A 12,018-nucleotide genomic window follows, 5' to 3' on the forward strand; every position below is an offset into this window, starting at 1 on the left:
CCCTTCAATGATCCTTATAACTCGTCGACGTCCACTTAAACTTTCTCCAACGTAGCCTTTCACACGGCTGACGATTCCCGTAACAACACTAGCTCCTCTGGGCTCTTCGTAACAGCGCTAACTCACTAAAAATGGACTAACTTTAAAGATCGCGACTCCTTATATATCTTTCACAAAATGTTCTAGAAAGTTCTAGAAAGTTCTAGGGATTTGTAACACTACTATTTTTAGTAACATTACATTACAATTGCATCATGACTAAAATATGCTGACTAAGGGTTCTATGAGTCAGCACATAGTCAGCATGACTAGGCGTTCAAGGAAAGTGATTGATATGTAACACCACGCTCTCCATAACAAAGAGCACTGACGTAATGGAAACTTATCATAGAAGGGGCAGGAAAACTGAATTGTGATTGGTCAAGACAGAGTGCATTTTTTTTTTCTTAATGTTTGTAAAATTACTTGAAAATGATTGGCTGAAAATCGCTTAGCAACGGCTGCCAAGGCAAAGAAATTTCTGTTTGTTTTGTAACAAGGGCGTCCCGTTTTGCGCGAGATCAATAAGAAAACATTTTGCCCCTTATTTTATAAACAAGTAATCACATGGTTCCTCGTAAAATTAAGGATTAATATCACTTGCGTTTTCGGAAGTTGCAGAAATTTCCCGAGTCGCGCAGCGACGAGGGCAATTTCACTCGGCCCCATGCGATCACTTACTAATTTAATCGTGTCACTGCTATCTCAACAAATCGAGTACATTTGTAGTACTTACTTTCCTTTGAGCGTTGTTTGAGCTTCAGTTCCATTGAAATGTATTTGCAATTTCAGCAAAAAAGCAAAAGTTCACAGAAGTTTGTGCTGGTTGAAAATTTTTTTTCACGAATCCCAATTGGCGGGACCGATTACTGAAACACAAAGGTAAGATAACGTTTGCGCAAGAGATATGGTCGTCATAACTTGGGGAAATGGAGGAATAATTATGGATTTCATCAAAGAGAAGAAAGTTCTTTTCAATCATCAGTCTCGAAAATATCATCACATATGGTTCATGACATGAAAAATTTTACCAAAATCTGATCGCTTTATTTTGAATTGCACCATAACTGGAGAGCTGTGTACAGAAAAAGACCAGCCTGTTACCTAAATACGAATAAAATCAAATAACAATTTGAGCTACCACTTGTAATCATACTAGTTAAATGAACCAATTATTTTCCCAATAAAAATTATGTTGCCAGAGTTTTGTTGACCTCTTTATGAAAATGGATGATTTACACCTACTGTACTAGATTTTAGAGAAATGAGACTGAACTCAAAAGGAGACTTCATTACTGCATAGTAAGTTGTAATCGGCACCAATGTGGCTGCTATTAAATGAAATTTATAAACATTTGCTATGGGGTTGGGCTGTGACATTTTTAGAGCAAACGAATCATGCATAAATCACTCAAGAAATTTATTAGCTCTCATCCTGGAAGCTTAAACACTCTTAAGGAATACGACTGATCACTCCTCACATTCATTCATTTTACAGTTACAAATAAAGTAGACACAACTCCCATATAGCATATTAGTCTGAGGCAAGTCGTGTGCAGAGAACAAAAGACTGTTACTTTAAACCAGTAGTAAGCTTCTGGTAATAATGACAGACTCTTGAATAACAGCCTGCCATGGTAAATGTCACAACCATCCATTCTGTACCAAGAAAAAAAAAAGCTAAGTATGTTATAAATCCCACTTTTGGGATTTATAACATACTTAGCTTTTCATTCATGGTCAATATTGGGAAGTGTTGTCTATCCTTTCTGGTTCACCCAGGCTGAAGTCCTCGCATTCAGTGTAATGCCTGGGATATATAACATACATAGCTTTTCATTCATGGTCAATATAGGGAAGTGTTGTCTATCCTTTCTGGTTCACCCAGGCTGAAGTCCTGGCATTCAGTGTAATGCCTGAGCACTTCTGGGATATATAACATACTTAGCTTTTCATTCATGGTCAATATAGGGAAGTGTTGTCTATCCTTTCTGGTTGACCCAGGGTGAAGTCCTGGCATTCAGTGTAATGCCTGAGCGCTCTTGGGATATACAACATACTTAGCTTTTCATTCATGGTCAATATAGGGAAGTGTTGTCTATCCTTTCTGGTTCACCCAGGCTGAAGTCCTGGCATTCAGTGTAATGCCTGAGCGCTTCTGGGATATACAACATACTTAGCTTTTCATTCATTGTCAATATAGGGAAGTGTTGTCTATCTTTTCTGGTTCCCCCAGGCTGAAGTTCTGGCATTCAGAGTAATGCCTGAGCACCTCTGGGATATATAACATACTGAACTTTTTATTCATGATCGATATAGGGAAGTGTTGTCTATCCTTTCTGGTTTACCCAGGCTGAAGTCCTGGCATTCAGAAAAATGCCTGAGTGCTTCTGGTATATACAACATACTTAGCTTTTCATTCATGGTCAATATAAGGAAGTGTTGTGTATCCTTTCTGGTCCACCCAGGCTGAAGTCCTGGCATTCAGTGTAATGCCTGAGCGCTTCTGGGATATATAACTTACATAGCTTTTCATTCATGGTCAATATAGGGAAGTGTTGTCTATCCTTTCTGGTCCACCCAGGCTGAAGTCCTGGCATTCAGTTTAATGCCTGAGTGCTTCTGGGATATACAACATACATAGCTTTTCATTCATGGTCAATATAGGGAAGTGTTGTGTATCCTTTCTGGTCCACCCAGGCTGAAGTCCTGGCATTCAGTGTAATGCCTGAGCACTTCTGGGATATATAACTTACATCGCTTTTCATTCGTGGTCAATATAGGGAAGTGTTGTCTATCCTTTCTGGTTCACCCAGGCTGAAGTCCTGGCATTGACTGTAATGCCTGAGCACTTCTGGGATATATAACAAGTTTCACATAGCTTTTCATTCATGGTCAATATAGGGAAGTGTTGTCTATCCTTTCTGGTTCACCCAGGCTGAAGTCCTGGCATTCAGTGTAATGCCTGAGCACTTCTGGGATATACAACATACTGAGCTTTTTATTCATGGTCAATATAGGGAAGTGTTGTCTATCCTTTCTGGTTCACCCAGGCTGAAGTCCTGGCATTCAGAGTAATGCCTGAGCGCTTCTGGGATATATAACATACTTAGGTTTTCATTCATTGTCAATATAGGGAAGTGTTGTCTATCCTTTCTGGTCCACCCAGGCTGAAGTCCTGGCATTCAGTGTAATGCCTGAGTGCTTCTGGGATATACAACATACATAGCTTTTCATTCATGGTCAATATAGGGATGTGTTGTGTATCCTTTCTGGTCCACCCAGGCTGAAGTCCTGGCATTCAGTGTAATGCCTGAGCGCTTCTGGGATATATACTTACATAGCTTTTCATTCATGGTCAATATAGGGAAGTGTTGTCTATCCTTTCTGGTTCACCCAGGCTGAAGTCCTGGCATTGACTGTAATGCCTGAGCACTTCTGGGATATATAACAAAGTTTCACATAGCTTTTCATTCATGGTCAATATAGGGAAGTGTTGTCTATCCTTTCTGGTTCACCCAGGCTGAAGTCCTGGCATTCAGTGTAATGCCTGAGCACTTCTGGGATATACAACATACTGAGCTTTTTATTCATGGTCAATATAGGGAAGTGTTGTCTATCCTTTCTGGTTCACCCAGGCTGAAGTCCTGGCATTCAGAGTAATGCCTGAGCGCTTCTGGGATATATAACATACTTAGGTTTTCATTCATTGTCAATATAGGGAAGTGTTGTCTATCCTTTCTGGTCCACCCATATTGAAGTCCTGGCATTCAGTGTAATGCCTGAGCGCTTCTGGGATATATAACATACTTAGCTTTTCATTCATGGTCAATATAGGGAATTAAGTGTTGTGTATCCTTTCTGGTTCACCCAGGCTGAAGTCCTGGCATTCAGTGTAATGCCTGAGCGCTTCTGGGATATACAACATACTTTAAGTTTTTTCATTCATGGTCAATACGGGGAAGTGTTGTTTATCTTTTCTGGTTCACCCAGGCTGAATGGAAGTTCTGCTATTCACAGTAATCCCTTAGTGCTTCTGGGATACCTAACATTCTTATTTTCTTTGACATTCACAGGTTAATCAAGGGAAGTGTTGTCTCTTGGCCTTACTGGTTCACCCAGGCTGAAGTCCTGGCATTCAGTTTAATGCCTGAGCGCCTCTGAGATATTTGACTTACTTAGCTTTTCATTGATGGTTAATATAGGGAAGTATTGTCTATCCTTTCTGGTTCACCCAGGCTGAAGTCCTGGCATTCAGTGTAATGCCTGAGCGCTTCTGGGATATACAACATACTTTAAGTTTTTCATTCATGGTCAATACGGGGAAGTGTTGTTTATCTTTTCTGGTTCACCCAGGCTGAATGGAAGTTCTGCTATTCACAGTAATCCCTTAATGCTTCTGGGATACCTAACATTCTTATTTTCTTTGACATTCACAAGTTAATCTAGGGAAGTGTTGTCTATCGGCCTTACTGGTTCACCCAGGCTGAAGTCTTGGCATTCAGTTTAATGCCTGAGCGCCTCTGAGATATTTGACTTACTTAGCTTTTCATTGATGGTTAATATAGGGAAGTATTGTCTATCCTTTCTGGTTCACCCAGGCTGAAGTTCTGGCATTCAGAGTAATGCCTGAGGTTTTCTGGCATATATAATGTGAAGAAATTCTTGTGACGCAAACTTTTCTGTTATTTGAGCTCTTCACCTATATCTACAGCAGAGCGACAGGAATAAATAGTCGTTTGAGACAAAGATTTGGAAAACAGCTTCATTTACTGTTAAAAGTCGCCCTGCAAACCGCGACGGGAAGAGAACATCAAAACAAAAAATGCTGCCAAAAAACTCAATAAATAACACAAGGCAAAACACTGCTGGTACATTTCTTTGCGAAGCTAGATCGTGAAACTCTGATGTAAACACACGACGACGATTGATTTCCTGACAAACTGGGTAATATGAGATAATATAAAGTATGAAACAACACGAAGTAACGCGCACAGCCTCAAGTGATCGATATACCGTATTTCCTTGAATAAGTACCCACCCCTTGGCCATTCAAACTTGTAACTCTGAATAAGCGCGACACCGGAACCCTTTCTTTTTCAGCTTTCATAACATTTTAAACTTTTACTACCTTAGATGAATATGTTGGGAGAGATTCTTGCTTTAAGAGTTATATTACGCCGATGTATTATCTTTCCTTTTTATATGGCTGGCTTCGCAAGCGGTGCAAGATGCAGCGAATTCTGTGGGCTGATTGGCTATTAACCCTTGCTTATTTTTCGTTTTCTGCGGTGGCCAGCGTTGCAGCCATTTTGTCTTTGTGTAACCTGCAGGCAAGCTCTCGCTTGGCTCTTATCGCTTGGCTCAGGTTTGAGTTTTCCTGCTTGGTCAATAACGCATTACTGGATCTACCGCGCTCTATGTTAATTTCCAAACCACTCTAGCGCACAGCGCTTGACTCAGTATTTAAAGTTGGTTTTTCGGAAAAAGTCAACGTCCCACCCCTCTCAAGAAGCTTTTAGAATATAAAAATTCAAGGACTTTCTAAGGATTGGTTAAATTCATTGGGGGACTTGCCCTGAAATTAACAGACTTGCAAGACAGTACGAACCCTGTTAAAGTTCAAGGGAGTTTAAACTTGTTCGTAACGTGTCATTAAACGAAAGTTGGTCTTTGTCTGTTTAAAAGCTTTGTCAGCTTGTTCAACATCTATCTTGATTTGAAAACAATTATTATTACCCCCGGTCTCTGTTTATTCACGATTTTAATCATCGTTGCGGAGGAGGTAGCGCAAAGAGATTTTCAACACCAGTGCGTTAATCACATCGTACCTATAATGTCTGTAATCATTATCTCTCGCAACTATCTAGAGGATTCCGGCACCAATATAGGTCATATGAAGGCCAGTGACAAAGAATCTTATGTGTACTGCATGAATATCGTTTAAAAAAACTGGAACAGTGTGTAAACTATAAATGCGACATAAAATATCAGTGAGAAAAAGCCGCCATGTATTGTGGACTCTGCGTTAAACAGCAAAAGAAATTATAGGTTGTAATACGCCGAGTTTATTCCCAATAACTGGTAACCGGATGCTCAAAAATTACAGCACCAAGCGTCAGCTGTCAAAGATTCCGAACACAGCGGAAAAAAAGTCGTCGGTTCTGGAATTTACTTTGTTTCCGATCCGAAAACAAAAATCTGGTAAAATTGATTAGAAAACAAAACACTCAGGCCGCCAGTTAAATGTCGTAGTAAATAAGCGTCGCAGCCTATGTCAGTATTAATGAAGTTAACTAAATCCGCAAGCATTGACTAAGAAATGTTTCTTCGACGTGACTGTAACTGCCGCAACACACTCCGGGCGAGCGCTTTGTCTTGTCACTATTTTTAAGCGCCGGCCATGTACACTTTTTTCGGATACGGCTTCTTTAATTACCTTTTCACGCCATAGGATGATGACATGATTGTGTAAAAGTTGACGCCTCTATCAGATTAGGAGCGAAATACGATCAAAAATTTTACCCAAGCAAGCCACTGGTATCCAGCAGAGAATGCGGACTAAAAGTACGGATTCTCTGCTGGATACCTAGACTTTTTTTGGTTGCTAACGGCGTGAGGCTCGTTATGCGGCTTTCACGTGCCGAACAAGCGGGGTACGAGCGAGTGAGGGCTTTTGACACAAACAACGAGTGAATAAAACCCCGTACATAGTACTTTCTATGTCGTGAGCTGTTTATTGCACATAACACGAGAATTTACATTGAAATAATTTTCTGAACGCAAATTAGAAACAAAAACTCACTAATAATGCAAATTTAATGGCAATGGAAAATGTCGCAGTACGTGTACATCAAGGGAATAAAGCTAGTGCTGAACGGAAAACTGCACGGCAAGAGTTCCATATAACCCCATACATTAATTATGCGTAGAGTGTTGCAAAGAAACCTTTATATTTAGTCTTTATGAAATGAATGCATAATTAATGTATGGGGTGATATGGAACTCTTTCCAACTGCACTTACAAAAGTTTTTTTTTTTTTTTTAATCTAAGTACGATATCAATAAACCAATTCGAGCAAAGTCCAAATTTTGCGAGCGCTTTTAAATTGAGAATACGAGCATGCGAGCAGTTGCAAAAATTTGCGAGCATGAGCAAGCGAGCGCCCGTATAATTCTTTCAAGGAATTCGATTGGTTATACTTCGACACGTGAAAGAGCTGTACGCCATTCTGATCGGCTATATAGGCTTTTTTCACATGTGAAAATAAAGCGCATAGATTTCTACAAATGAGCTTTATGGAACAAAATTCTCGTGTTATGTGCAATAAAACCCCATACTTGATTATGCATTCAATTCTTGGATAAAAGAAAGCACAGGCAAAACAACAGATTTCCTTTGGGATTACGGCTTTGTTTTCGATTGGTGTGGGGTTATACGGAAATCTTTCCGACTAACCTTCAAGGTTTGTTGTCTCATGTGCACATTTTGATCTTCAGTAAATCAAATCTAAAACTTCAAGTTTTCGGGCTTTTTTCGCATTTACTTCGCACTTTGATCATTAAAATATCCTCAACCGAAGAGTCAGCAAACACTACGAGTATCCACAGAGTTAGAAATGTCGGTGAACTTGTCATACTCCTTCATCCATCTTCAAAAATGTTACAAAAAAGGTGTCGATACTTCAGTTGAAAACCCGCAGAAACGCGTCGAAAACACTCAAATGGCGCAGAACGCGACAAACCAATTCTACTCGCGCATGTGCAGACAAAACGCCTCTCTGCTCTCCACCTCTGATCTGAACACATGACATTTGGCCGAAAAGCATCCTCGTAGAGGGGGACATAGGTAGACTTACTCACAAATCGCGCTCTTGAGCGCGTAGCGCGACGGCGAGCGCGAAGCGCGAGCGAGCCGAGCCGAGCGAGCGGATCCTACCACACCAGAACAGAAAACCAAGCGAACGACTTTGAGAAACTCTAGGGCATAGGGGGGTTCTGAACACCGCAATATCATAAACAAAGTAGAGGAGACACCGCTTCACCGCAAGGAGAATTAACAACCCACTGAAAACGCGAAATAGTCAAAGTCTCAGGATTTACCTGCTGGTCTGGTTTCACTTATCTTTACCACGCGCTGGTCTTTGGCTGGCCGATGATGCGTGTGGTAGAGGTCCAGTAAACTACAAACGAACACGGCCTAGGCTCATTCAACTAATGTTAACCAAAATCAACTTGGATGTACTGCTTAGTTTGTTTGAAAGTTGACCACAGCTTATTAAAATCATGTTTTTTAAAAGGTTAAAGAACAAACTGCAACACCGGAAATGGTTTACTTCACCGAACACCGTCGGTTTGAAATTACAAACATCGTACACCGTGAGCCGCAACACCGCAATGCAAGTTGTTCTTCACCTCAAAACCGCACGAAGAAAAGGGTCAACACCGCAACACCGCAACATCGCAAACCCTAATGATTATGTTCCCCTCCTCGAAATTTTTCATTCTATTCAATTAAAATAGTAGCTTTAAAGAAATCCTCACCCTCCCCTCCCTCACATTCCTAACGATAACTGGTAAAACCTGCTAAGACTAAAAATCATCAAAGGCCTTATCGAAGTTCATGACACAACATATTACGAGATCAAATAATAATTCCCGAATTCGAAGTGCAAGCTAAAGCCTATGTCCCCTCTGTCGCTCCTGGATGCGAAAGGAAGAAAGGCCCTGGGAACGAAGCTGCTGTTGGGTGACGGAAGCAGGTAAACTTAAAGTGCTACTGAAACGTAATTTTCATATCCGAGATTTTTGCAATATAATAGAGTTTGGACGTTATTTGCAAACGCTGTGTACTTTTTTTGGGCCAACGCATAGCGGAAAGTACATTTTTAACCATTCGAAGTTGACCGGCTGAGATCAAAATTGGCGGCCATCTTGGCGCGGCCAAAACAACCCTTTGACGTCACTAATTGTGTACTTCTGTGAAAGAAGGGTAAAAGCATGGAGTGTGGCTTGCACTGTTGGGAAGCCGAAAAAGAGGATTTAGGGAAAAATGCCATCCTCGTCTTCTTCATCGGCGGCCATATGACTAATGTCTATAACAACTCGACCTAGCCCTATTATGAATGTCACCTGAAGTAGATTTAGTTTAAAATTTGACTCCGCGTTAGATTTGACAATCCTGAATCACGTGACCATGTTATCGTGACCTTCGCAATAAACGTCATTTCGACAAACTGTTGTAATGCAAATACACTCAAGTGCCAAGGTGGAAATTTAAATAAAGCATGAATTTGTCGACAAAACACGCAATAAAAAAGCCCCAATTACTACCGCATCCAAGCAAATATTTGTAGTTTCCCTGTTCCGTAGATATCAAGAATTTTTTATTATAGCTTTTTAGATATTCTGAATTTTGGTGCAAACATTTTGTATTGACCTCTGTATTGGCCTTATGCTCTTGATTTAAAGCAACAGATAAGGTTATGAATAGTCATTACAAATTTGAAAACACCTCATTCATTTGAAGGAAACGTTTCTTTGGATGAGTAATTTAAGCCTGAATTGAATAACACATTGGTAGAATTTTCTCAACAGCCGATTTTCAAATGCATTAGAGTTATCGCACGAAGTATGGAGAAAATTCAACGTATAAAATTAACTTTATCATTCCTTTATCTTTTATGTTGCAATCCTGAATCTTGAATAGCAAGCAAGTAAAGCTTGCAGATATTTTATTTCTACTTTGTTCTTTTTAAAGATTCACTTTTTGTTTTTAAATTTACATTGGGTTGTTACTAATTCAACTTTTAGAATTAATGGCTCTCTTTTTTTAATAAAGCAAAGCAAAGTTATTATCTATAGACCACATATCAAATATTCATAACAGCCTTTTCCTGTTTTCTTTGTCCTGGTGTTCGTCTCCGTTGTTTATTTTGCCAGACGGCACATTATCTGTTGTTTCTTCCTTGCTATTTCGTGTTGTGAACTTCCAAAAACCTGGTGTCGATTAAAGAAAACTTCCATGGCTTGTACCGTGTGTTCCATAAAAAAGTGCAAGGCCTGAATGCAAATGAGCAGTTTCGTGTCGTAACAAGAGTACTTTCGATCGACGCAATTTCAAACCACTTGTTCTTTTCTCCATCGCATTTCTTATTTCTTGTCGTTAACTAGTCTTTACGAAGGTAGAGAATCAGCAGATCGGCGCTGTTGATGCAATTTCTTTGGTTCGGTCGTATCAGACCTTGACCGCCCTCTCTTTCTTAGATATCGGCAGTAACGAATATCATCAAATGAATGTTCGCCGCCTCTTGTTCGCCTCTTAAACTCTTCGTCCTTTTGAAAACTCCGAATATGAGGTTTAAAAGAGACCCCCTTCGTTATGGGTGGTAGACGGGTCGGTGGAAGTTTCAGAGTCGGCCCTAAGCTGAGCTCCTCCTCGTTCAAGTCGAAATGACTCGGCGGAGGTCCAGATTGAGGTCGCTCGATTTGATTTGAATCATCAACAGTGAGAGCCCGCTGTTGAGCTTTCTCCACAGCTTGTAATTTACTCTGCAGATTACTGTTTGCTTTCTGTAGTCCGTGTAGAGAGAAATTGGTTGGTTTTCTGCCCACCCGCTTCTGCTCAAAGCTTACGGTCGATTGGCGTCTGTCTATAGCTGGCGCTGGTTCGGATTTGACGCTTTTCACGTCGGATCCGTTGTCGTTCGGCTGTTTTTTAGAAGACTTTAACAACGCATCGTAGACATCTTTCAAAGACAGACGTGGGTTAAGTTGCGCGGACGCCCCTTCCTCGGTCTTAAACGAGTCGGATCTTGATAGATTCAACGATGTGTTCCGCAGCACTTCGCGTTGCTTCAAAAGTTTATTGCGATCGTCTTGAGCTCCTTTCGCAAAATTTTTCCTTTCCATCTCCAGCGCCAGCCTGACTTTCTGCCAGTTGTGCGAAGCGCGGTTGTTTTTCTGACGCAAATCATGGTTTGCTCCTCGAGCCTTCACTGCGGGCTCCACTTGTAAGCTCTCTCGATGCACGCTAGCCATAACTTGTCAAGATCAGCCGATCCGGCAAACGTCTGGATTTACGTCTGGATTCTGCTCGACTCTGAGGGTTGAATTAATAAATCTTTGTTTAAATAAACCTATTGATTGCCTATATAACCCTTTCCTCCGGTCTATACGATATATTGTTTGCTGCGCTAGTCCGTCGTTTCTATCAAAACACGTTGCCAAGCTTTGCAGGGGACAAACTTGTTACCTTAAGTGGCCCACTTTTTGTTCTACTTCTTTCTTGCGTGCACTTTTCACAAAGCCCGACTATACAATGACCTTATAGAGCTTTATTAATTACGTTAAATCGTTTCAAACCTTACGTAAAAGATTGCTTTGTTATCTGTGCATATAAATAAGGTGCTTTGTTCAAAGCCACTGATCTCGTCCACACAAAAGGGCAATAAAAGCTTTCTCTTCTTTCTTTCTCATTTTCTCAAAGAAGAGTCTCGAAACATGATACTAATTTTTTAAATTTTTCTCTTCTCCAATAAGTCAATACAATACAATACAATACTTTATTACCCACGCTACATCTAGGAGTGATAAAAACTCGTTAAAACATGTGCGTGAAACAAAAACATTTAAAAAAAGAAATAAATAAAATAAAATCTATTAAATCTACCGAAAAAATCTGCTTTTAAAGACATTTAAAAGTAGAAATATCCTTGGCGTTTCTAACATACACAGGTAACGAATTCTATCAAATCTCTTAAATCTATTAAATCTATTTAAAAAATCTACTTCTTTAAAAGACATTTAGAAGTAGAAATATCCTTGGCGTTCCTAACATACGTAGGTAACGAATTCCAGAGTTTTGCCGCCAAAAATGAGAATGACTTATGGTGCCATTCTAGATTAAAATTGGGTAGCGTTAAAAGTGTCCCCGACCCTCTTAGATTATAATTACAGATTTTAGTCTTAAAGAAATCT

General features: G+C 40.1%; 2 protein-coding genes across 3 annotated transcripts in view; both read right to left on the reverse strand.

Moving 5' to 3' along the window:
* LOC111322991 (cholesterol transporter ABCA5-like) overlaps window positions 1-148 on the reverse strand; it is a 28,856-nt gene extending 28,708 nt beyond the window's left edge. For both annotated transcript variants that reach the window (XM_088736216.1, XM_022926241.2), the window contains exon 1: window positions 1-148. This exon is cut by the window's left edge and continues 4 nt beyond it. The gene's annotated coding sequence lies outside the window, so the exon portion shown is untranslated.
* A 9,255-nt stretch (window positions 149-9,403) lies between these two features.
* On the reverse strand, window positions 9,404-11,406 carry LOC111323006 (uncharacterized). Its single transcript, XM_022926260.2, has 2 exons — window positions 11,294-11,406; window positions 9,404-11,140 (listed from the first exon to the last, which is right to left on the reverse strand). The coding sequence occupies exon 2, from the start codon at window positions 11,077-11,079 to the stop codon at window positions 10,216-10,218; it is 864 nt and encodes a 287-aa protein (XP_022781995.1). The 5' UTR covers window positions 11,080-11,140; window positions 11,294-11,406; the 3' UTR covers window positions 9,404-10,215.
* Between the last annotated feature and the right edge of the window lie 612 nt (window positions 11,407-12,018).

This window comes from Stylophora pistillata, chromosome 10, assembly GCF_964205215.1.
Source record: "Stylophora pistillata chromosome 10, jaStyPist1.2, whole genome shotgun sequence".
Taxonomy (NCBI): domain Eukaryota; kingdom Metazoa; phylum Cnidaria; class Anthozoa; order Scleractinia; family Pocilloporidae; genus Stylophora; species Stylophora pistillata.

What these genes read in the sequence shown, in the direction of transcription:
- LOC111323006 (XM_022926260.2), bottom strand. Translation starts at nt 11,079, where the DNA reads ATGGCTAGCGTGCATCGAGAGAGCTTACAAGTGGAGCCCGCAGTGAAG.